The 26,726-nt window shown below is 37.9% G+C and overlaps 2 protein-coding genes across 2 annotated transcripts in view; both read left to right on the forward strand.

Annotated features, from left to right (window-relative positions):
• Positions 1-682: 682 nt before the first annotated feature.
• On the forward strand, positions 683-7,712 carry klhl30 (kelch-like family member 30). The gene is made up of 8 exons (XM_058403523.1): positions 683-817; positions 2,495-3,349; positions 3,462-3,651; positions 3,757-3,843; positions 4,385-4,540; positions 4,744-4,932; positions 5,714-5,859; positions 6,234-7,712. Exons 2-8 carry the CDS (start codon positions 2,576-2,578, stop codon positions 6,477-6,479), a joined length of 1,788 nt encoding a protein of 595 aa, XP_058259506.1. The 5' UTR covers positions 683-817; positions 2,495-2,575; the 3' UTR covers positions 6,480-7,712.
• A 200-nt stretch (positions 7,713-7,912) lies between these two features.
• crocc2 (ciliary rootlet coiled-coil, rootletin family member 2) overlaps positions 7,913-26,726 on the forward strand; it is a 57,386-nt gene continuing 38,572 nt past the window's right edge. Inside the window, exons 1-3 of the mRNA XM_058401877.1 lie at positions 7,913-8,227; positions 10,855-10,999; positions 11,099-11,217. Of these exons, the coding sequence (XP_058257860.1) occupies positions 8,180-8,227; positions 10,855-10,999; positions 11,099-11,217 (312 nt within the window). The 5' untranslated portion in view covers positions 7,913-8,179. The remainder of the gene's footprint in view (positions 8,228-10,854; positions 11,000-11,098; positions 11,218-26,726) is intronic.

The raw sequence follows: 26,726 nt of genomic DNA on the forward strand, positions 1-26,726 counted from the left end.
TTAACATGGGCTGAAAGAAGTGGTCTGTATTTAGTACACAAGCCTCGAGTTTGACATGTGTCATTTAATGAATGTACTTGAAAGTGGTGAACAGTTGAGGTGACCATGTCGCTAAATCTGACTCTTTAGCATGCTAATGAAAAATTACTTATCATTAGCACATTTTGTTAGTAGCTGGGTTTATGGCTCTATATTGTCCCCTAGTGGAATAACAGAGACTAGCTCTTTTTCAGATCTTTTACTACAGTTATGATCCACAAGACAAGTTAGTTTTTTAATTTTTAATTACTTTGTTTCATTTCTATTCATTTTTATATTCATTTGGTTCATTTTATCGGACTCATGGACTGTTTATCAGCCTCTAATCAATCCACTGTGGTAACATCTATGTCATTATTCATAATGGAAAAAATGCTTGTTGAAAAATCTAAGATTTAACATCTAAGATGGGGGGTGTCTAGACTAACCTTAATAAATAGTCACTTACAAGCTCTTACTTGAATAAATAAGCCATAGGGCTAATTCATTTTCTCCTGTGATTAGTGTAAATAGTTTTTTTTCTCCTCTGATTTCTCTACTGCATCAGGAGTGTGTGTTTAGTTCTCTTTAAGAACAGGTGACAGTTCATCCCAGAGAGGTTGGTATCTGAATTTAGAGCCTTACCACTGAACTAAAAATAGTACAGTGGAAGGCGAGTGTGCTGTGAGTTGACAAAAGTGTTCGGTGACCCTGACTTCAGCAAGCAGCAACAAGCATCTTGAATCTTTTAGACTGTTTTTAAAGCAATGTGGGATTTCTGCCTTCATCCAGCAAGGAGGTACAATCTAATTTTACTAAGCTATGATTCAAACTCACATTTGTCTAAGTGTTACAACTACAGAAGATGTTAATACAGAGCTAGTTAGTGTCAGTGTCTGAACTTCATGCTAGCTGTTAGCCGCTGCTGAGTAAACAAATAACACACATAGTAAACAATCAACATTCAACGCCTAAATATTCATTTGACACTGTACTATACAGATTATAGCAATGAGCCATGTAGAGTTTATACAGAGACAATTTGGTTTGGATCATGAAAACAAATTCTGACTCTTTAAGTCACTCTTCAAACAGATTTAGGTAAAAATAAAAACACTTTATAGGTACAACATAAAACAATATTTATAAAAACAGGTTGTTTGTTTCTGAAGATTGTGGTACATATCATTCTTTGTTTTTTTTGTGAAATATCTTCCAAATAAAGGCAAAATTTCTATTTGAGTCTGTTAGATATAGATTTTAATAGATTTTATAGTTATAGGTGGTGAGTAAATATAAAATGATTATTATTCAACAGCACCAGACAACAATGAATTTATATTACAAATAATAAGCCATCATTTTTTAATAATAAAATTGTTGATTGTTTTAATAACTGCCCTGTAGGTTTTGGGATACACTGCATATGAGTGTCTAAGATTCTGATTAGGGGTCTGAGCATGAAGTTCTGTAACCCTGTTGTTTTAGCTTGTTAGCTCCCATCAAATGATGTATGTAGACTGAATAGTAAGTTGTAGATGAACGGACCTTGGTTAATATTTAGTACTCCCTAACACTACTCAGTCAAAGAAGATCCAACTGACCTATTGGTTGTGCTATAGTGAAACATTAAATGTTTTAACCCATATAACTCTAAACCCTAGAAGCTATTGTTTACTCTGATTACATTCCAGTTTGAACCATTAAGCCCCTCCTACTTAGATTTTTTTTTTTTTTTTGGCTAATGTGCATAATGTACAAAACCTATTTTTTGTAACCTAGTCTAGGATCTGTGCCTTTTCGTCACAAAATTGGTGTCAAAATATGCAGTACAACGTAAAACTCATTCAATATTGAGACTCAATCAATATTACCCAAGCAATATGGCTGTTACCAATTGAATAGATTTGCGCAGCAACTGAAAGGGCTTTTCAGTACAAGGTTCTGAAGAGGGGCATGGCCACTAATAGAGGGTGGTGGTATGCTGAAATAGCATTTTCCCAGAAAAAAAGTTTGAAATGAAATCTGGTGCACTGCATCAGTCTACTAATCTGTAGTTTTCTTTAATTATGCCTGGGATCCTTCATAAACATGGTTGCAACTGCAGCTATTTCAAATGATTGAACTATTTTCAAAACCTTGGTAAGTATGTTCTTTTGTAGCCTCTGTATTGTTCTGTATAACTGTGCAAGAACTTGACACCGAGGACTATGTTTGCCAAGATTGCTTGGAGCCCGTGGATGCTCACTGCTATAATCTACATTGCAGCATAACCTGTAAGCCGTATTATTTCCTCCTGTCCACCAATAAAACCTTTTAACCTTTACCCATTGTCATGACATCATTCCTTTATTTGGTTGTCTTTAATGGATCACATCAGGATAGCATTTGCACTGATCATTGCAAGGCTTTAATACTGTATTATTATGGCTGTAAATGGTTAAGTGTAATACAAGTCTCATCTCTTCATATGCAGATAAATAATTCACAGAAGAGTTTGTTGGGTTGCAACCCATTGAGACCATTGGACCATTGGTCACTGGATCAAAAAGTCATCATGGTGCGTAATGTGGATGACCTGGACTTTTGCCTGTCCTCTCACTCACAAAGCATGTTGGAGGGACTACGTTCTCTCTGTTCCCAGCCCAATCTTGTGGATGTGACTTTAAGTGCTGGTGGAAGAGACTTCCCTTGCCACCGGGGTATACTGGCTCTCTGTAGCCTTTACTTTCACTCTATGTTCTCAGGTGACTTTGTGGAGAGTATAGCTACACGGGTAGAGCTTCATGACGTCGATCCTGACGTGCTTGCCACCCTGCTGGACTTTGCTTACACTGGTAAACTCACCATCAATCAGAGAAATGTGGAGGGCCTGATATGCACATCAAGTCAGCTTCAATTCCAGACGGTGCGAGCCGTCTGTAGTAGATACCTGCAGCACCAGATAGATGCTAGTAACTGCCTTGGCATACAAGAGTTTGGAGAAATTCATGGTTGTCCTGAGGTAGTGGCTAAAGCCAAAGCATTTCTTTTGGAGAACTTTGAGGCAGTGCAACAGCATGAGGAATTTCTGCTGCTGGAAAAGGATAAGCTAGTGGCCTGTCTAAAGGATGAAGGTCTGAAGTTGCGGAATGATTCTGCTCGAGTCGAGGCAGCACTTGCCTGGGTCAGACATTGCAGTGACAGCCGAATCTGTCACCTGCCTGAACTAATGAGAATGGCAAGACTACCTCTTCTGCCTGAATCCTACCTTATGGAAATCCTGTTGAAAGACCCTCTAGTTCACGAATCCCCAGAATGCAAAGAACTTCTGGAGGCTGTTTCCAGAGAGGTTAGTTATCTCTTTGTGTGTTACATATATCAAGCACACCTAGTCCAAAACACTGCAGGGCCAGTTTCTATGTGTCTTGTTGAATCTTAATCTGTGAAGTCCTTTGTTTCAGAAAATTAATATAACACCAGGCGAGTCAGCGCAGAGTCCTTTCCGAAATACGCCTCACAACCTACAGGAAGTGTTGTTTGTGATGGGTGGCCGCTCCCTAGATGACTCTGATGAAGAAGATGAGGAGGAAGATGGTGAGAGACAGCTCAGGAGTCATCCTAGGAACTGTGCCTTCTACAACACAAAGCTCCGTAAGTACAGCCTTTCTCACTGACTTGCTTAGACTTATTGATGTAAAAAAAAAAAAAACATGAAAAACTGAACCAAAAACGAATTATTATCTGTTCTTTTCACAGATCAATGGCATCAGCTACCAGATTTTCCCAACTACAATAAGTGGGGTTATTCTATTGTCTCTTTAAACAATGATGTGTATGTTACAGGTAAACAGACATTAAACTTAAAATTGCTTTCTGGTGTATTGTGATGCACTGTAAAAGAAAGAGTAAAGAAGTAAGATCAGGAGGGCTTTTAAGGATATTTATAGAAACTGGACCTTTTGGAAAAAAGATCAAGCAAATGTATAGTTTCCCTCCTCATATTTGAGTGTTGCATTATATGAATGGAACATCATCGCCATAAAGGATTTGGAGAGGATAATAAAGAACATCCTGTGACTATAAAGAAAATTTCTCTGAGAGTCTCATAAGAACTGGAACCATTTAAGAATTATGAGCGTTACTAAACACGCTTGCTAATGGAACACCTAGCCTTTCAAAGATTTATAAGAGATATATTAAAATCTCTTTCACCTGCAAATTGCCTATACCTCTCATTTTCCTCTTTATTTTATAGAAGTCTTTGTTTTAGCTCTTTGGAATTTTAATAAGCTGCCAAAACAAAGCCAATATTATTTCCTAAGAGATATCCAGTATACCTGAAAAAAAAAGTCTCTTCATGACTTCTATATTTTCTCTTCCCCAGGAGGCTCAAGAGGTTCCCAGTCCAATACCTGGTCGACCACAGAGACCTGGAAGTATATCACTCGTGAAGGGAGGTGGGTTACAGTAGCACCCATGCTGAGGCCCAGGACTAACCACTCCTCTGCAGCACTAAATGGAGAGATTTATGTCATTGGAGGTAAGAAAATATAGAAAAAAGGAGTAACACTTGCAGACTGCATTTAAAAGCTAACTTTTGTAGAAATGATGCACCTTGTTTTCTCTCTTGGGCACAGAGAATTTATAATAACTGTTTTTTTCTATAACTGACTTACTGAGAGAGCAATAACTCATCTATTCGATTATCCGATAATGTTTGAAAGTGTTTTGTTGTATTTACAGGCACAATGATGGACACTGTAGAAGTAGAACACTATGACCCATACATTGACAGCTGGGCTCTAACAGCTCCTGCAGTGAAATATGTGACCAACTTCACAGCCACTGCATGTCTGGGGAAACTATATGTCATAGGCTCCTGTGCTGTCAAATATAATGCCCTGACTCTGCAGTGCTACAACCCTGTCATAGGTAAGAATCACCAAGGACCATAAACTGTTTATAGCTTCAACAATCAGAGAAGAACACCAGGACAAAAATCAACATAGAAGTAAAGGACAATACAATATATACAGATCTAATAATCCCTTTTTTAAAAAAAATTGGATCAATACCAAATTCCAAAAACCAAAATCAATACCAACCAGAGTTCTGAGTATTGACTGATACAAATACAGGTTCATTACCCAGTGATCTGTGTTGTGTTAATCAGCATTACATGTGTTAATGGTATAAAATACATCAGTGAATCAAAGCAGAAAATATGTCAAATCATCAGCTCATTCAAGACCAGTCTAAAGTTTTAGGTCAGTATTCGCCCAATAATGATAATATAAGTACCAGTAAATTCCTCTTCAAATTCTATAAAGTCTTTTGCTGCTCTTTGTAAGCATCAGTATGTTCGTATCTCCCGCGTCCCATCCCCAAGATCTCCTTGCAATCAACATGTATACACAACTTTAACTCAGTTATGCCGGGTTGATGCTGTAGAGCTGTCACCTATTTGAAACTGTACAAAAAATTGGTTGCAATCAATAAAAAGACAGAATAGGATTATGCTGCAAAACTCATGGGACATCTACAAACAAGACAAAGGCAATGGGGAAACATAAACCAAACATGCTAATGGACCGACAATTGTCCTTATCTCTGTGTGAAGTGTGTGACGTAACCTTGACGTAAAACCCTTTTAATCCACACAGTATAAACTGGCTTTAATGTGTGCTTTTATTTGCCATTTGCTTTTTTTCAGATGGTTGGAGTATCGTCTGCTCTCCATTTATCCCAAAGTACTTATCTTCTCCTCGTTCTGTTTCTATGGATGGGGTCATCTATCTGATAGCAGACAACACCAAAAAAGTGTATCTGTATGACCCAGATGCTAACATGTGGCAGAAGGTGAGGGTTTTTTTGTTTTGTTTTTACATATTTAACAAAAAACATTTGCAGTTTGCAATGGAAAATTCCATTTTTAATTATGTCAGTACTAATAGACACTGGTATAGTATGGTATAGTAGCCTTTACTGCTGATTGAAAGGATGTGAGTTCAAATCACAGGACTTCAAAAAGGCCACTGTTGGTCCATGAGAAAGAACCTTAACTGTAATCACTTTGGATAAAAGTACCTGTCATACAATTACATTTATTTATTATTCACTCTTCCCTTCATTATATTATTCAAAACATTCAAAAACATCTTCTTCTCCGTCTGGTCACAAGTGCTTTGCTAAAACATTTGAGAATCTCACTGTAAGGTCTTGGACATCTTCAGGTGCAGTTCCTGCACAAACTCCATGAGAATGGAGGTCTGGTGGTTCTGCGAGAGCAGCTCTATGTGACTGGAGGCCACTGGAAAGGAATGGAGGGAGATTACGGTGTGGAAGTGGAGGTGTACAACCGAGCATCCAACTCCTGGAGGGTGGAGTGTTTCCTTCCCAGGCTATGGTACTACAGTGGCTGCTGTTCGATCTTCCTAGACACGTCCCAGTGGCCTGAGCTCTTTCCTGAAGAGACATAGTGGGATGCAGAGATATGAAGCCTTTCAGTTATACTGTAAGCTCAACCAGAATAAGCTTAGCTCAGCTATACTGACTAGGACTAGAATTCTCTTTCAGATATCAGAAATGGATATTTTTATTTTTTATTTTTAAGATACAGAAAATGTCTTGCAGTAGAAAAATGCACCTTCAAAGAAATAAAGTAGAAAATTGCATTTTTCTGGCATTCTTTTTGTTTTGTAGATTATAATGCTTTGTTTATTGATTATATATTTTGTTTTATTTACAACACTGACCACTGGGAAAGTTGCAACATATATTTCTTAATCTACATGATTTCACAGAATAGGCTCAGAGACTAGAACATATAACTATATCTAATAATATTTAATATAAAATGTTTATTGGCCTGATCTTATTGTTGTTGCAGAGGTCCAAAATGCAAGCCATGTAAGCCTCTTAGTAACAGCAAGTTTGTCATGAAATTGTCATTTTAGCCATGTAGAAGTATACAATCGAATAGAACCATGTTCTCTTAGCCTTTGGTGTGAAGCCTTTCAAGTGCAAAACTTGACAATACAATACACCATATAATAAATACAAAAATGAGGACAGATGGTGAATTCAGACATTGCAGGCAATGCAGTAGTTACAACACAGGACTTTAAATACATGTCCTTGTATGTGGTGTGTAATGAGAAAAGTATTATCACCACTAGCTGCATATATGTTAAAGAAGTTTATTTTTATTAGTTATTATTGGATATAATGTAGTACAGTCCATGTTGGAAAATTCAGCTTGTTCTGACCAGCTAGCACAATTTAAAAACACAATTTAAGCCTTCCACATTGTTAGACCATATTGTACCAGTTGTTAGACACAACATGAATGCTGGTTGTCAGGGATTACTTGCAAACACAGAAGCAATTATTCTCCAAGATGCTTAGAAAAACTTGTACTCTGTCACACTAAATATTATTTTTTTTAGTGCTGTTTATTGCTTTTTATGTAGAAAATGCTTTATTGCTTTGCTTTTGAAGGCATCTTTGTTTTACAGCATTTGTGTGATATACACACACTATATAATGCACCTGCTGTATATACAATATACATATATTGCACTGCATATACTTTTTATGTCATTAATCTTTGTGCTTGATATAATATGTACTCCGGATAATTCGTTTTTCTTTCATAAAACTATTGTTTTATATTTAAGATTTTGCCTGGCCTTTAACATTTGTTTATTGTTCCTGGGAAATAAATTCAGTCAATTTAAACGTCTTGGAGATTATTAACCTGAACAGGAATGCTGTACAGGCAGTGTGTGTGTGTGTGTGTGTGTGTGTGTGTGTGTCGTTGGCGTCTTTGTAACCACGAAAAACGAAAGCTAGCGTTTGAGTATCATAGCAACCGCCCGGGAGCGTTCGGTTTCCATGTCAACCGAGAAGCTCCGCCTGGACGTCTGCTGTGATTGCAGTTGCTTCCGAAAGTTTTTAAAAACTTTTGGTCATTTATCGTGGGCAACTTTTATTTGCATTTGAATGCAGTTGTTTACTCTGAACTTGTGCTAGTTTGTGTAGCCACATTTAACTGCAAAACAACCTTCTACTAGAGCTGCTCGTGCAATAAAAGTCTGCGCGGCAGCGCGTGAATAGATTGCAAAAAAAAACAAAAACTTGTGCATTAGTTTAACTTCATCCAAAGGTCATTTTCCACATGAATTGTGAAGGGGAGTCGTCGGCCGGACTGGCGGCTGTTATTCAGGTGCGTGCTTTTAATTCAAGGAGTACATTCCTGAGCAAATAAAGGTAGGTATGTTATTGCATCGGTGCCTGTTTTAAGTCAGTGACTATGTGTTCTTGAAAGAGAAGAGAGCTGGCGATTTTACACCCAGGTAAGACGATCGAAAGGTCAACTATAGTGTAGTGCAGAACTTGTACAGTAAATACACTTAACTGTAAAAAAAAAAAAAAAGATCCACTAGCCAACATACACTAACCGTGCACTTTATTAGGAACACTGCTACGCCTTCACATTCGTGCAGTTAATCTAAACAGCCAATCATGTGGTAGCAGAACAATACAGAAAATCACATAGATACAGGCCAAGAGCTTCAGATAGTGTTCACATCAAACAGAATGAACAAAAAGTGTGATTTCTGTGATTGTATCATGGTTGCTACTAGGAAATGGGCCAGTTTAAGAATTTCTGATCTCCTGATCTCTATAGAGTTTCAGTATATGATAGTTCTTTGGGTGGTTCAAGCCAGATTGGTTCAAGCTGCAAGGAAGTACAGTAATCCTTCTATATATCGCGGTTCATATAGGCTGTCGCGATCCCGGTATATCGCGGATTTTTCTTAGGGACATAAATTTTTTTGCGGATTTTCCCGGTATATTGCGGTATCCGCAAACCGTATAGTGAATTGTTTTTATGTTTAAATAAGGTCATTTATTAATAATAATAATAATTATATATATATATATATATATATATATATATATATATATATATATATACAGTACCAGCAAAAGTTTGGACACACCTTTTAATTCAATGTTTTTTGTTTAGGGATTTATTTTCTACATTCTAGAACAATACTGGAGATTTCAAAACTATGAAATAACACAAATGGACTTAAGTAATCCATATGTAACGACAACAAAAAACAGTCATTTTAAGACACGAAGGTCAGGTGTTCTGGAATAGTTCTTGCAAGAACAGTATTGTCAAGTGCATTTGCAAAACCCTTCAAGCACCATGAAGAAACTGGCTCACATGAAGACCATCCCAGGAAAGCAAGACCAAAATTTACCTCTGCTGCAGAGGAGAAGTTCATTTAGAGTTACCAGCCTCAGAAATCTCCAATTAACAGCACCTCAGATTAAAGCCGTTATGAAGGCTTTACAGAGCATCAGTAGCAGACATATCTCAACATCAACTGTTCAAAGGACATTATTGTGGATTTCGGCTGCCTTCAGCATTGTTTTACAATGTAGAAAGAAATAAACATCAGGAAAGACCATGGCAAAACATCAAACCTTGATTTGGATGGGCTACAACAGCAGAAGATCACATACCACATAGCAGAAGGGTCTGGGCCAGATCTGGCATGCAGCACTGCTGGTTCTGGCATGGCAAGTGGTATGTCAACCAGATGCGGCCCAGGTCTGGCAGTGATGGTACTGTTTATATGATGGCAAGCCAGATGTGGCCTGGTTATGGTTTGGTTTATGTAGTGTGGCCCAGTGCTGGCCTTGTGCTGGCCCATTTTGGACCACCTCTGGCAAACCAGATATGAGCCACCAAAGGGCCGTCATTCTTTGTGGTATGCGGGTCGAGTGTAAGTGCATTGTGTGGGCCAGATCTGGGCCAGACCTATTTTCTGGGATTGGGTTCCACTCTGATCAGCACAGAGTGGTTTAGTCTGTACCAATATTAGCCTCAGATTCTTGTTTTTCTGAGATGCTTTTCTATTCACCATGGTTGAATAATTGTAAAGAGTGCTTATTTGAGTAACCACAGGCTTTGTTATGCTGTTTCTTTTTTTTTCATTGTCCCCTTAGAGAGAAATGTCACTGCAAATCAATAGAAAGATGTTTTATATCCTATATATTTATATTCTTTATATGGTCTTATTTATCCTATGATTAAGCAATCCTAATAGGAGTGATCTCTTCCAAAATGATCATACCTCTATCCACAGCTTCACAATCACCAGATCTCAGCTCAACAGAATGCTTTTTGAGCAATGCCTTTTATAACAGCACTCTTCACCACCATCAACAAAGCACCAAACGAGAGAATTGTGTCCATCATATTTAGGGTACTGCCTTGTGCTAAGCATTTGTACTATGAAAGGTACATATTCATATACTTTTAATTTTGAGAATGTTAGAATTGCACAAAACTTTGTGTGCCGTAAGTGGATTCTAGGAGCTAATCATAAAACTGTTCTTAGATTATGAATAGTCAGGTGCTACTGAAACACATAGTGAGTTAAAAGAGCAGGGTGTAATTTTGCACACTAAGAACCTTCTCATTCCTTTCAGCCGATCTCACTGTGCCTGTCTTGTAAGTTGCCTTGTTAATTTCCTTTTAAGGAAAAGAGGCAGAGCTTGATTCCTTCTGGAGGTGGAGCTAATTTAACGTCTGGAAAATGTAAACAGGAACTTTAAATAGACTTAAAAAGACTATGCATTTCATGCAATGTTATTAGCCACAGTTTTTCTAAGGCATCTAAGATGGGTAATAACCAATGAGTAGGACATTTGAAATACTCTGATCTACTAGTTACTTAGCAAGTATGTTAGTAGGAGTCTATAATTATCTTTGCATTGCTGGAGATCTACTACCTAATATGCCTATTCCAATACTCGATGATGTTGCAGAAACTAGAGGAATCCCTGCTCAACCCAGATAGCACTGAGGAGAAAGCTTTCACTGTACAAAGTGATGATGTGGAATCCTTTACCACACCAGTTCCTGCCCTCATACGGCAGATCATCACCCGAAACCTGGCTGATGGGCCTTCTGGTATGCTCAATTACCTTACCTGTTACATAACAACAGAGAATGTGGGGTAGGCATATACAGTATATCCTGACCTTTCTTGTAATCCACTACTCGTTTCAGGTGCTGCTGCTGGTGAGGTCAGTGTACTGGAAGAGAATCGGCATCTTAAGGATCTGCTTTCACAGGCCCATATGGACAGAGACCAGCTGCTCAGCAAGCAGTCTGTTTTAACCAACAGGGTAGGAACATGTACACATATCCTCATGCACATGTTCAATCAGTGCATTCACTTCCACTGACTTAAAAGAAGCCAAACTACTGTAAGCAAGTTACAGAGTAAATAAAGGAAAGCCTCCAGGGGCAGGGGTGTGCTTTCTCGTCTTCTGTTTTGTCAGGCTGAAAGTGGCTTTCTGTCTGCGACCAATCCATAACAAATGGTATTAAAACATGTACAAAGAGCCACCTTGAACAAGGTTCTCTTAGGGAATATGAGTCAATTTTCCATTATTTACATTCAAATGATGCTGATATTATTGGAAAACAATTAACAGCAGGGCAGTGTGAGGTCTTATATCAAACCAAAGTTTCACCAACTAACATTTTTTTATACTTATTAATTAAGAAGATGTTGTCACTTTTATATTCTCTTACCAAATCTCCCTTTATTTTCTCTCAACTAGTAAATTAGACAAGCCCACAGCATGTCATAGCTTTCCAGGAAGAAACCCGAAAGCACAAAGCTCTTCATCCTGAAGACTTAAAGAAAAATTAACAGAACTTTAATGCAATGTTCAGCTTCTAATAATAACAAAGTGCTGACACTGGAGACTCCTTCCCAACCTTCTGACCATTCAGAATCAAGCAATCAACAGCATTCAAATGGGTCTATACATTAATAGATGTTTAATTTTTATATTTAATTTGATATTGATCAAGGTGAGACAGTTCAACAAATTGGGCCATTGCACAAATATTAACTAGATAGATAGATAGATAGATAGATAGATAGATAGATAGATAGATAGATAGATAGACAGATAGATAGATAGATAGATAGATAGATAGATAGATAGATAGATAGATAGATAGATAGATAGATAGATAGATAGATACTTTATTGATCCAGAAGGAAATTCCAGATGTCCAGCAGCAATAGAGACAGTAACACAAAGACAGGTTGTAGATTGCACACTGTATATCTTACAAATAGTCAGTATACACAGGTTAATGTGATAACTGACCAGAAGTATTGAAGTATGATGTATTTCTTTAAACTTTGAGTGTGATAATATGAAGGTTTGGCCCTAGAGCTTTTCTGGCATTCTGGACAATAAACAATATTTAAATATATAGCTTTAATATAAATGATGACTGCAACTCTTTATAGAGATACGTTAAACATCTGTTAAAACCCATATCCACATGTTTAGTGTTAAAACAGTACTTGCATTGTATTCCACATGCAGGTTCATTTGCTGTAGGTAAATCATGGATTTGATAGACAGTGGGAGATGTGTCATCTAAAAGGCCTTTTTATTCTCTCTTTATTCAGGGTAGGTCCGTTGAGAATGTTTATCACATGTTTATCTATTTTATAAGGTTGCCCCCATGAAAACAGTGGCTGTATTCTGACACTCATCTGCTGCACGCTGGGGGATGTTCTGAGGCCTGTAGTGTTTAAATATAATCAAGCTTTCTGTCTCCATGTTCAGTTATGTGTATGAGAATGGAGGAAACCCTCTCATTAATAATATGAAAAGAAAGAGAAGCCATGTGGATTTTATCATTATTTGTCCTTTGGTTTTTCACTATTAAGTGCTGGTGATGTGTATGCCATGTGCATGAAGTAGTGATCAAGGAAAGCAGTCACAGAGCTTCTCTGTCAGAAAGAGGGAGTGACGGAGAGCCTCGTGGCTTTGAAATGGAATATGTGCACAGCAAACACTTCGCTCTTTCCAAAGTGGGGAAGCCCATTTGGAGGTTTTTGATAAACAAACTGAGCAGTAAATGGCCCTGTGAAAAAACTGGGTCACACTAAACAAAATGTATTTACTTCTATTTTAACACATTTTTGGCTTCAGTATGGCAACTCAGCAGAAATTTCTGTTATAAGCTATAATGGTCATAAAACTGATTTATTTCAGATTTCATAGAGGTTACATTATGAACGAATTGAAATCTGTTCCTAGGATCTTTTTTTAGGTTAAAATCAAAGTTCTGTATATGAGTGATTCTTTTGATTAACTCTCTGTTATTGACTGTTCCAGGGCTTTACCAAATCAGATCTGATTGGCCAGAAATGTGTTGATTCATTTGATTCTAATAGTAACCACTCTTTTAGAGGGACCTGCAGTTTGAGTGCTCCACAAAATGAAATAAACAGAAATAATATGTTACTTAGGAAAGACAAAATGTCTACTTGGTGTGTATTCTGTACTTTTTCTATCAGGAGACATTTATATATATAAAAAAATTAATAAATTAAGGAAGGAGTCTCCATTCTTTTGTAATGGTCAGTATGTTGTCCTCCACATGAAAATCTTCAGGACACAAGACTTGCACATTTTTCTTTCTTAGTAACATTATAAGCTATAAGCTATATTTGTTGTCTTATTAACTTCAAGGGAGAGAAAAGCATGGAGATGGAAAGATTAGACAGACTACTATAACTTAAGTGATAAAAGGCACTAACTTATCTCCCTAATGCTCCACTGATTTGCTTTACTTAAATGTGATTTTCAGAATAAAAATTATTTGAGATTTGATCCATGTGACACTCAAGAGTAATATAAAAATGTTGGAAATGAATAGAACTACAAAAACTAAATACAGATTTTTATGAATGCAATATCCTGATACTGACAATAGTTGGCCAATAAAAATAGACACTATACATTGAAATATTTTTTATATATTGAGATATATTAAGACCATTGTGATTTAAAATTAAAATAAAAATGAAATTAAATAATAATAATACTTTAGCTTGAACTTTTCAGGTATTTTACTGTACATTCTTCTCACATACATTATATTCATTGGCATGTAAATAACATTTATAACGTTAACTCATTCTTGAGTTAGAATTCTTTATACTTCAAAATTCCTTTTAAAGGTGTACTTTTATTTTGTGAGGGGAGATGGTGACTTATTGGCTAGCATGTTTGGATTCGGGGTTTGATTCCTGCCTCTGCCCTGTGTGCATGCTCTCCTTGTTTTTTCAGGCTTTCTCGGTTTTCTTCCCCCAGTACAAAGCCTTGAGTTGTTGGCTGATTAGCATTTTTAAATTGTTGTGGTCTGTGACAGTGTGTTGGTGCCCGGTCCATGGTGTCCCCCAAATCCCCTGGGATAGGCAAGTTCCCCATCACCCTGTGTAATATAAATGGTACATTTTAATGTGTGAAACAAGTTACATGCACCTTAGTGCATCCTTATTTTTGATTTTCATGAAGTCTTTCTTAACAGTTCTCCCACTCTTTCCCATTCTTCGGGAATCTTGCATCTGCTTGGCTCCCTTTTGCTTCCCTCACACTCTGGATGTCATTTTGGAGGCTAGTGAAAGAAGGTCGTCGGTCACCTCTCTTGGGACTGTGGAAGAAACGGCTCATTTTTCACCGGCCACAAAGCTGCCGTTTGTGATAACAGTGGCTGCTTTTTGCTGCCTAAGCTTTTAATGAACGGCAATGCTGCACATTGCTGCTGGAGTTTATTTTAGGCTCTGTGCTATAAATAAAATTTAAATAGTCTGCCTGGTATAAATAGACTGTTTATTTTATTTTATTTATTTATTTATTGATATTTTTTAAGGGCCGGGATAGAAGATGGACTGTGTTATTGAGTATACAGACATGTTTTACCTCTTAAACTTTATACACTGTAGGGACTTTGAGTCCAGCCTTTATATTTCTCTTACACAGGAGACTCTACATTGTGACATTATGGATGTTTAGAGTCACGTGGCTGATTTGCAACAACACACGCTTGCCAGAAGTGTGTGTTCTGACCATGCTTCCACCCTGTTAAGAGCATTATAACATTAACTTCTGGCATCTTGGCAGTGTACTCATGCACTTATGTTAACACACTTCAGCATGCAAAGCCCTAGAGAAACATACTGTGGTGAATGCCTTCTTTTAGTAGCATGACTGATGCTAACATTTCAGTATGTGGTGGGCCATCTAAGCTTACATGCTTTCCCCTTACATGAAGCTCCCAGGACTGCCATTTCCATGGACATTGCCTCCCAGTGCAACAGGAGCCACTTCATTTGTTATGTTCGGTGTGTCTGTAGAGCAGCATAATACAGCTGGAATGTACCATCGAAGGGCTAGAACCTCATAATTTTCATTAGTGGTTTCTCAGTAGCCCAATTCTATCTTGTTCTGAGGTGAATAATTTATTATATTGTTTCTATTATATTTAAAGATATTTATATGTTAATATATTTATATAATGTTATTGTTTATGATATTGTTTTACACTAATGTCATACTTAATGATGGGAAAAAGTTCCCATGGAAATGCACTGTAATGAAAGGGGCCGAATCACTGAGAGGTTCTGCCTCTTCTGGTGTATATAGAGCTTTTTTCTCTCTTCATATGAACTCACACGTGTATGTGGCCAGATACAGCGAGGAGAAATGAGGGAGTTTCCTTCAGGGATTGTCCCTGTATAAATCTCTGCAGTCTGTCATAGACTCGTCTTAGTGAAAATATCTGTCCTTGACTGATGTTAGTGCATTGGTAGGGCTGTAGTCAAAACCACCATTGTCAAGTACAAGACCAGGACTAAGATCAAGTCATAAATCAAAAGTCTTAAGGGGGTAGAATCCAAGTTGTGTTGAAGTTCAGTACAAAGTCAAGATCAAGACCAGCAACCCCTTTTCAAGCCCAAAACTTCAACTAGATGGCTTCATTCACGCCAGTGATTAGGCTATATTTTTTAGAAGAAGGACTTACTCCTTGTCAAACATTGTGCTTATAATAAAAGTCACCACAAACATTAATATTACAAACTCTCAAATGAGACCAAGAACATATTCAGTGAGATGAGATTGATGCCCAAGATCGAGGCAACTGCATGCAAAAATAGCATTAAGTCCAATCCAAATCCAAGTCATTACAGAAAACTGGACGGGTTCGAGTCCAAGTTCCACAACCTTATGTATTGGTGATAGTTCAGCTGTTAAGCCCTGTTGAGCCCTTGAGTAAGACCGTTGGAAGAAAACTGCACCCTGAAACACATTAAATGTGTTTGTATTGAAATATTAGTGATTCTGGTGCTAATTTATTGGCTGGTGCTGTATTGCTGTGCTGTGCTGTTATTCCTGTGAGAAGTTAAATAGTTGCCTGCCATGGTGAAGTCACAGAGAGACATTACTAGCACAATTCAACAATCTCAAACATAAGGGATCATAGCCAGGTTTAGTTGTTCGTGCCTAAAAATAAAGAAGCAAGAGCTTTTTACACTCACCATTTCCAAGTAACATTCCATGTCATATTAATGAGAAATACAATGTAGAATTAATGGACTTTAAAGCTGGATTTAAATTTCCAGCATTCAATATAATTCTATATAAATTAAGTCAGAGGTTGGGCCCAGATGATTAATGAGGTGAGAGGGCTGATGTGACTAAAAGAACTAAAGCACTGCTGCTTTGCACTATTAAGGTAACGATGAATTGAGGGCTAATTCAGTCCACTATGGCCATGTTGTCGCACAACATTGTGGGTAACTGTTAACCGAAGTGACAACAGACGAACATGTTGAAGAATTTTTTGGAAAAAAAAAATAAGACATTTCACTTTAAAAAGTGACCACAAAATAACACATTTATGGCATTTAAGGTCACTTGTTAAGTAGAAAGATTAATATGCAAGTATCTTATAAAGTGTTTGGAAGATGGGCTGGTTTTGATATTCTCTCTGTACAGTATATGAAACATACATGAAACATGGCTCATTTGCACCTTTCATCATCATAAGTCATTTGTATTTCAGAAGGTTGTCTGACTTTGACACAAAGGTCATCTTGCACAATTTGTGATATATTATTTATTCACTGCCTGGAAATGTACTTAAATTTGGCATTTTCAGAGACCAGTGACAGTGTGTTGATGTCTTCTGCACATGTAGCACTGTCTTGTTCCGAAAATCTTGAGGTTGAGAAGAAGTGGTGGTGGCGCTGGAGACTCAGTGTCTATGGCCTTCTTGACTCTCGCCGGTCGAGATGTAGAAGAATCAGACACACTCTGGCACATGGTAAAGCGTTTGACTAATTGAAAAAGAGAAGTAAGCCTGCACCAACCCCCTTCAGCTTTTTTGGGACATTTTACAGGGCCCCTTTCTTCTACAAACAAGAAGTGAATAAAAAAATAAAAAAAACATTTGAGCATGAAGATCCGCTCATGAAAATCCACCTCTGTTGTTTGGAGGAGCCACAAAGGTTTCATGTGACCCCTGAGCATTGTCCTTGAACCAGGATAAACTCTGACCCAGTTTGAACTGGGATAAAGCATGACCTAGTTTGAAAAGCTGCATCATCTCAAACAGCTGCGGAGCAAGTCGGGGTGACCTTTGACCCCTCTGTGTTGATACTGGAGTTGTGCCAGATTTCAATTTTCTCAGGCACCCACTGTGTGTGTATATGCCTGTGTTATGTGTGGGGGAGTGTGTCAGTTTGTGCATGTGGGTGCGTGTCAGGGGATCTCTGGGTATATTTTAGAGCGCCGAGGTCGAGTTTGTGAGAATCTGTCTGCTTTTATGTAGGAGTGATTTCAAGACAAATTTTGATATATGACAGTAGAAATGTAAACTAAATAGACTAGAAAAATCAACACTCAAACCACTGACCTTGTGCTTTTAAATTCCAAAGTATATGAAGCAGGAAATGTAATTCAGACTTTTAGTTTAACTGTACAGTAGTTTCTTTTAATTACCCTTTGTTTTTCTGATCAGGTAAACACTTTTTGACAAAGAGCAGAGTAGCCTATTAGCAATCCTCTATGTTTTGCGGTGAGAGTGCCTCGTTAAAACCGGCAGATGGTGATAAGGGCTGTTTTGTTAGTGGGAGTGTGAGAAGGTTTCTTGCTGTTGCTTCTGCTTGCCTCAGTTTGTTTTTCTTGCCTACGTAAGGCTGCTAATCCGTGGGCTGCTGCACGTGGCTTGGGGCCAACCAGGCCAGCCCTGTACTGTAAGCCTGTTTAAAGTGAAAATGATGGTCACTGACTTCAATAACAAGGACATCACTTACAGATCCTGACATCTACTGTTTATATCTTTCCACAGTTCACTTTATCCTTCTCTTTCATTTATACTAGTCTTTTTTGGGAACATGTGCGCTGCAGTAAATGTGCAGTCATGTGTCGTGTGCAGAGTCAACATTCTTTTGCCTTTCAAATTGGACACTACTAAGAATAGGCAGATGTGTAGTTCCTCCTTGTGCTTTATATTCATGTGAGTTTGTGCTTGTTTGCATGCTCTACACGCACACCAAGCTGAAATGGTGCAATCACATTGTTTTTCATGGCAGATGCTTGCGTGTGTGTGTGTTTTGTGTTTGTGTGTGTTATATCAGCGTGTCCCTTTTCCACATCCCGCTTGGCCTTTTTCACAGCAGCTGTGACTGAGTCCATCCGAGCAGTACTTTATGGTAACCCTGTATGTCAGGGTCCTGAGTTTGGGTCTCTGTTTGTTGCTCTGCGTTGTGCAATTGCCCTCAGTGATGCTGCAAAAACAGCTTTCACAATCGATGCACTGGAGTGGCTTTCACAGCAGGACTGTGAGTGGGGCAGGCTGTTAGAGCCGGATAGCGTGGTACAAGTGTGTGTGTGTGTGTGTGTGTGTACATGTGTGGATGGCTTGTATGTAAGCTCCAGCTGTGTTTGGGAATCTGACAGATAGTTCACTACATTAATTTCCTTTATTAAGCTTCTGGGGCCAGGCCAAGAGAGTGAGAAACACACGCAGCTGTAACCCTTCAGATGCTGGAGGATTGCCCCATTACACTGCTCTGGGCTTTTTAAAGTGTATGTAATCTCACTGGAACATTTACCTCCAGTGATCACTCCTGAATTAAGTAATACCCTGCATTGGTAGTAAATTAAATGCAGGATTAGTATACTAAAGTTGTAGTTATAGGTCACTCAAAAGAATATCCCAGCACACAACCCTATCTTTATTTTTTTTCAGCATGTTTTTAGAATTTCCCCGTATTAAAAAAGAACAGAAAGCATGTTTAGCTGAAAGTCATGTATAAAGGAAGTGTACAGGCGGATGTGGGACTCCATTATGTAAGGAATAAAACACAATGGATGTGCTGTTATAGGAAAATAATCAATAACAGGGTGGTGTTACGTAGCCTGGCACAAAATGGAGTTAAGGTTGCCATGTTGAAATTGATTCCTTCCCTACAGCAGCATGTTCTCAAGTATTTCCTGTCAGTTTTCCAATGATTCAAATTTGTAATTCATTTCTCCACACATACATTTGATCAATTTATAGTGCATTTAACGCTGTGATGTCAGCAAAACAGGTTCCTGTTATCACTTTTATAATCATCACCAGCCTGTTTCTTCTCTATTGAAGTGAATGAAGAAAAATAATGCTGCATTACCATTTGTCAAAAAAGCGTTTTTTAATCATTCATTATTAGGTGTTGGTTCTATGGAGATTCTGTTGTACAAGTCAATGTATTGGTTTCTACTACAGAAACAATGTAATACACATATTCCTTTGACTTAAGAACACATATAAAGGTATGTATTATAGTATATTTACATGCTTAACAACAGACGTGTTAACAAGAGTTCATCACGAGGGAGTGAAAGAAACTCACAAAGAAATGGCATTTAGAGGATGTTTTCTAAATACAGTGTTAAGTATAGTGTTAATTACCCCTATGAATGGACACGAGTTTGTCGTCGAACATTACTGTCAGTTCTGCTGTTAAAGAAAAGTAAACAATGTCTTTAATTAAATTAGACAATTCAGCAGCAAGGTGGTGTAATAAAGGTGATCTAATTAAACAACACATTAATTTAATCTGAACATTTAACAGCACAGTGGTATAATAAACATTTATAATACGCTGTAATATAATGCAAATATCAGCTAATACACTATAAAATGAAATAAGACTTGAGAGAATCAAATCATGTTCTTATGTTCAATCATGTTTCTATATGCACTTATCCAGCTTTGGAAAAATGGAGCAAAACAGTGAAAATGTGTTAAGGTTTTCGATGTATCAATGTGGCATCAGGGGAAACATGCCATTTGTTGGCATGGCAAAACCAGAAATTCTTCCGTCGTCTTTATTTATCTCAAAATCTTAAAGTGTTTCACATATAAACATGACAAAAAAAAAGGATCATTCTACAGATGAACTATTCTTCTTCAAGTGCATGGAAAAGTGTGGAAATTTTTGGTTGATGGAATATTTTCTTAAATGGCAGATGAGAAAAAAAAAAAAAAACTTAGCATGGGAAATATACCACATGCTGATAGATGTTACTGGGTTGCAATGAGCACCAGGTTTTATAGAGTGATACAAGTGAGATAAGACCACTTACACGCTCTCATGGAGCAAGTTCATATCTGGAGCTCAGCTAGATATCCAGTTGGCCATGGAATATGGACGCGATGCTAAAAATATTTGCTCTCATACTAGTCGGTCATTCCAGAGCACAATTCTTATGAACACATGGAAGCTGAAACAGAATATTGTGGCAATGAGTTCTGGCCCTCTCGCAGAGAGTTTTCAGTGGCTTTGAGAACTGTTCTCGTGTCGGTTGTTGGCAGATGAATCAAAGCGCTGCTGCTCCTTGATGTGTTTTGAAATATTTATCAAATGAGACAATACAAGGAGTGGCACAAATCATAAATATTAAGTAATATAAAAACGCTAATGCAAAACACACTTGAAAGGGCAATGCAAGGCCGCTCCTTCATTGAAAATGAGGAAGGATAGAAGGACTGTATACTAAGAGAAAAAAAACAGAGTTGAAACCATATGGCAATATAAACTACACTCCTAGGAAGTCTTTTGCTGTATGAATTGCACTTTAGTGTAGAACTATCACTGGATGACCCGGTGGCATGGTTGTGGCCTTTGTGCTTTTTTAAGCCATTTTTTATAACCAGAAAGATCCAATAGACCCTTCTCTACACATGCTGAACTGTAAATAGGATTCAATTCAGTTGCAGTCTTGTTGCCTTAAAACTAAATGGAAGACTCCATAAAATACACCGGCCTGTTGAAGTGTGTATGGACACAACTCTATGGAACCACATCCCAAGTGGCATCCTAAGCCCTGCGGCCTTCGTCCAAGCCCGGACTTTGATGACAGCAGCAAAGTGTAGGCCAATGGTTCACTAGTCCTCAAGTCCTCGAGGGTGAGTGTGTGTAAAACCCGTGCATTTGGGACACAGCGTGATAACTAGTTGACATGTCATTACTCACTTAAATGGTCGTGCAGATTAATGATGATGACCTGTGAAACTTGTTTTGCTCTTGGAAATGAAGTTTAGACCATATACAAGATCACACTGACAAACTTGAATTATTATGTGTCATGGAAAAGTCAAATACTCATACTGTAGCTTACACAGCAGCTCTATAACAGTGATGATCGGCTGTCTTCTGCTTTTTGTTTCAACCTTAATGTTACTTCACAAATGAAATGAATAACAAGACTTTAAAACACATTCAAATATTTTGTGTAGTATTCATTAGCTGTTAAAAGCCACATTGCTCTGGACTTCAAACAAAAGCCCTCTAGGGTAACTTGTGATATCTTTTTGTATGCTGATTTGAAGAATGAACCACCCTCATGTGAAGCATGACTCCATACACAGCTTGCACTTATCCTAAATTTTACAAGTGCCGTTGTTTGTTTTGACATGTGCATTTGTTTTGTTTTTGGTCCTGTCTCCATGCCTGTCTTGTCATTGGTCTGTTACCCATTGTGTTCACCTGTTTTTTGTTAGACTGATAATTAGTTTCTCTTTTTTTGACCTTGCTGTTTCTGTCTTCTGTTGTGTAATAATGTCATGCATTTGTGTCTTTTAGTCATTCACTGGGTATGTGAAGCCTGATAGCAATAGATATATTGTGTGAACACACAAATATATGTGTAAAGGATGTTGAAGCTGTTACTAGAAAGATACTTAGTGCTTGTAGGTTTCCTCTCTGTCAGAATAAGCTATTAACACCTACGGCCTAATGTTACAGAGCTGTTTGTGCAGCCACTTTCAGGCATGGTTAGACTGTGTTCTGCACATCATTATGTACAACAGTGCAGTACCAGCCTAAATAAGCATTTTATGGCATGTGTAAATTGTGCTCTTTGAATATGCTTTTGACGGAGTGCCGAGTAAAAAAAGCAGCTGAATACCTATTGCTTTTGATACATTAAATGTTGGCCAGTTATCGATGGCTAGATTTTGTCTGCCTCCCAAAAACAGGTGTGATGCTAAGTGACGTTTTTTGTCCTCCATAATCGAGCTCTTTTTTAAATTCCCATTCTGTTTTTTTTTATTAATTTTTATTTATTTCACAGAATAAGTTTGAGAATGAGAGACAAATTTAGTACCTTGGTGAAAGACGTATTCAGTTAAATGATGTTTGGACACTGATTGTCCATTGTGTTTGCTTTGTCGTGCCGTTCTGGCAACCCTGGTCATAGTACATACGCCACTAACTCATCAATTTCCACACATCTAACAGAGGAACTCAGCACACTGAAAAGGCCTTTTTTATATTGCCAAGTTTCAAAGTGTTTTAAAAGCTACAGTCAAGCAAAAGGACTATTGTTTACTTATACCATTTCACAACAGTTTATTCTGTACACAGCTGCCTTTTTTGCCTGAGGTAAAAACAATTGCGAAGCTTCATACAGTTTACTTGACCCAAACCTAATATGAGCCTTAACACACAAACAAACCATCAAACAAGCAAACAAACAAATAAATAGACAAGCAAGCAAACAAACAAAACAAACACATAAACAAACAGACAAACAAATAAATAAACAAACAAATAAATAAATAAAGCATTTGTGTCTTCCTTACTGAGCTTGTATTTAGTGGTAATTTTCTTGACAGTTTTGAGGTTGACCAGTTCCACCTTTTTTCACCGGCTTTTAAATGCCAATATGTGCCTCATGCAGCACGCATTTAGGAAACAGTCCCAGGCACAGTTTGTGTGATAAAGTACAAAAGCTGGACTTCGTTGCATTGTGGCATTCTGTAGTTGTACCTCTTACCATGTGTGAAGTTCAGCCATAATCTGCTACAACTGTTCCAATTCCAGATCTTGGGCTGCCAGTGTAGATCACAGTCTGGGGTATGTAATATATACAGTTCACTTTCATGTGACTAAGTGATGATTTTCTCCTTCTACAAATAGAGACATCACAGTAAAGCTGAATTGACTCTAGATGTGATATTTTGTGTCTCAAGGACAGATGGTAAACATTTCAGAGTGTAGTGACTGGCGAAGGAAGGCTGATTTGGAGTAAACTGTTGATTGAATGATCAGGGTGTCATTTCTGTCCCGCTGAGATTACATATACAAATATTTATGTAATATAAAGGCATGACAAGATATTTTAAACATAGGTAAATGCCCCTCACAATGACCTTAAGTGCATACTCTGAAATGCTCTGAAAAACTTCAAATATGTGAATCTGTTCTATTTCTTTCATGGTCACCGTTTTCTGTAGGTCATCGTGTATATGAATTTATGAATTTAGGTTTGTTTTTATCCGTTCTTTAGAAAACAATTTTGAAATGAATTTTCACTTTTTGAATCACTTTTTAAGCACTAAAATGCACCCCAGTCTCAATTGGCTCAATGTCTCAATGAATCACCCAAATGACTATCATTAAGTTAAGTGTTGCTCTAAAGCAGCATCTGTATTTTTTTTTTCTAGTACTGTCCAAGATCACATATTTAAAAGCTTCAGTGGGTTATTCATGTATTAACAGCCCCAATCAACAAACTATTTAAGATGGAGAGACGATTTTGAAGCATATTGCTGCCTGACCCTGAAGAATCCAAATACACCGAATAGATCAAAAAGTGTGCTGGATTGCATCAAAACTCTCACTTTAACAAAAAATGGGTGCAGTCCCAATGCTGATCTCTGAGTTTTGACTGCATTCCTGTAATGGTTCTACAAGCCCTTTAAAAATCTCTCTCTGCAGAGAAATGCAAATACTAATTGCATTAAAAGTTTTCCTGATGCTTAAAGTCTCCTTGGATCTACACAGCAGCAGTGACCCCATATGCCTTTAAAACATTTTAATGCGGAGCGTGTGCGCGAGTGTCATTTATTTTATGTTTTCAAATCAAACAAACCCGGTTGCCTTTCTGTGGACCGCAGCTACAAGTTGCCAATAATTGCGCCAAAATAGTTGAAAAGACACATAATCGATAGTGTTGCACACAGCTGTTTCCAGAGGAGCTTTTAAACACAGCTGTTCACTCTCTTTCTTCTCTTGTTCGCTCTCTCCCTTTCTCCTTCTTGTCCTCCGCCCATGTTTTTCACTCCCTGCGTGCTCCCAAAAAGCTGTCACCTTAACAACGGACTGTAAAACAGGCCCCTGTTCCCTCGCGAGCCCTGAACCCCGAAAAACCGCCCAAAGCCGGGTGCACGCTCACCCCTCTTTGTAGTGGATGGAATAAAAGCTCTCAGAATGCCTGTTTTGAAAATGTTTTATTAAGGTACGGGAAGCCTTTGGCTCCAGGCAGGAACAGGGGGACTATTGTCCAAGCCTCTTAGTGAGACTGCTACACAGCTTAATAGCACTAGATGAGGCTGGGTGGGGATGGTGTTGTCAGCCCAGCAGTTTGGGTGATGTTAGCTGTTAGCTTCGTATATGTGTGTGTGTGTGTGTGTGTGTGAATACAGGGGTCTCTCTCTCACTCTCTCTCTCTCTCTCTCTCTGTTTCACTTTGTTTTAGCCAGCTGGGCTAGCTTGTTGATGTGTTTGGGGGAACATATGGTTTGTGTTACTGGGGACGTGGTGTCTGGCACCAGGCTGGGGATTGGGGGAGAAGGGGAGGAGGCATAGAGGGGAGTTTGGGGTTTGGGAAGATTAAGAGACATTGAGATTGAAGACCTACAAGTAGAGCTTGGATGTCAAGGAAAGAATCAGTGCATTATTCGTGTAGTGGACCAGCGTCATTGCTCTGGCACTGAATACACATGAACCCGTTAGTAAATATACACAATATCACACACACGGTCTGATCCTGGTTATGTTTTCTGGTAACTGGAAACCTTTCTGCTAATACTTAAGTGTAGCCTTCGTAAGTCTATTTGACACCTACATAAGTCCTTCATGACAACTGACCTAAACTTACATTAACATTTCTAATGGATTATGACAAGAACTGTCAGCTAACATACACTGACCTATAACCTGCTGTATAACACTGTGACATGGGTATAACAGCATAAATCCCACACTCTAACATTTTACATTGTGGTTTAGTTAGATGACTTTATTTAACAAACCATGAACTCATTAACCAGCATACCATTGTAACCAGTGTTGATATCACCAATGTGAAAAATTAATTTCATAGTGGACAATATGCCTAACACCCCAATGAACATGTTTGCAGGATTCAACTGAGGCAGACTCAGTTATAATTTACATATCATTTCAGTTGTGGTTTAATTAAACATTTATCAATACATGTGTATTGCTTTAACATTTAAACAAAAGGCAATTGTCACATACACTGTTAGTTTACTCTGTTAGTTTTTATTACAAATAGTTTGTTAACATCAAACAATAAATTATGTTAGTTAATGGAACTTTAATGTAAAGGTTTAGTCTATAATAACAGTTCTGCATATGATAAAGTATGTAAATACACATCAGAGTATTTTCTCTTGCTGTACATCAGAGTGAGTTGGACATTCACCATCCTATGACTCCAACAGCACACAGAGCTGTGTATTCAGTTATCACTCCAGTCAGAATCAGGTATCAGTTTTGTGAAGTTGGCATGGTGGTGTAGCGGGTAGTGTTGCTGCCCTGCAGCTGTAGTGTCTCCACTTCAATCTGGAGCTTGGATTACTGTCTGTTTAGAGTTTTATATGATCTCCCTGTGTCCGTGTGGGTTTCCTTTGTGTTATCCAGTTTCCTCCCACTGTCCAAAAACCTGCAGGTAAGTGGATTAGTGATGCTAAATTGCCCAGATTCACTGTGACCATAGCCTGAATAATGTGAATTTCAAGGAATGAATGAGTGAAAGAGTGAATGAATGAATGAATGAATGAATGAATGAATGAATAAATGAATGAAACAAAACAAAGATCAAATCAACATTTGCCAAAAACACTCTGCCGTTTACATTTTTGTAAATTTATCTTATTTTCATTTTATCCAATGTGACTTTCAGTTGAGGGTTAATAGTCTTGCACAAAGACAGTGGAAGCTTAGTGGTTTTGGGATTTAACCTTCCAGTCAGTAGGCCAAAGCCAGAGCCACCACAACTAACTTTGTAGAACTTCCCACAGTTTTTTGTATACTTTGAATAACCCCAAACTCAGGGCTGTTTTATCTGAATAATGAAGTGGTTCATTATTTATTTACCACTGTTCTTTAAAGAGATGTGAACATTTTCCTCTCATGAATTTTTGGCCATCTGTGGCCTTTTCTACTGATACAGTAATGCAGATTACATAAAATAACCATTTAAGAAATCATTTCTAATCAAAATTGAGG

Source organism: Hemibagrus wyckioides, linkage group LG11 (assembly GCF_019097595.1).
Source record: "Hemibagrus wyckioides isolate EC202008001 linkage group LG11, SWU_Hwy_1.0, whole genome shotgun sequence".
Classification (NCBI taxonomy): domain Eukaryota; kingdom Metazoa; phylum Chordata; class Actinopteri; order Siluriformes; family Bagridae; genus Hemibagrus; species Hemibagrus wyckioides.

Bases quoted from the DNA above. Each gene is read 5' to 3' on its own strand.
- klhl30 (XM_058403523.1), top strand. From the start codon at position 2,576: ATGGTGCGTAATGTGGATGACCTGGACTTTTGCCTGTCCTCTCACTCA. The intron at 3,652-3,756 runs GTAAGTACAGCC...TTCTTTTCACAG, and splicing joins CTTCTACAACACAAAGCTCC to ATCAATGGCATCAGCTACCA. The intron at 3,844-4,384 runs GTAAACAGACAT...TCTCTTCCCCAG, and splicing joins CAATGATGTGTATGTTACAG to GAGGCTCAAGAGGTTCCCAG.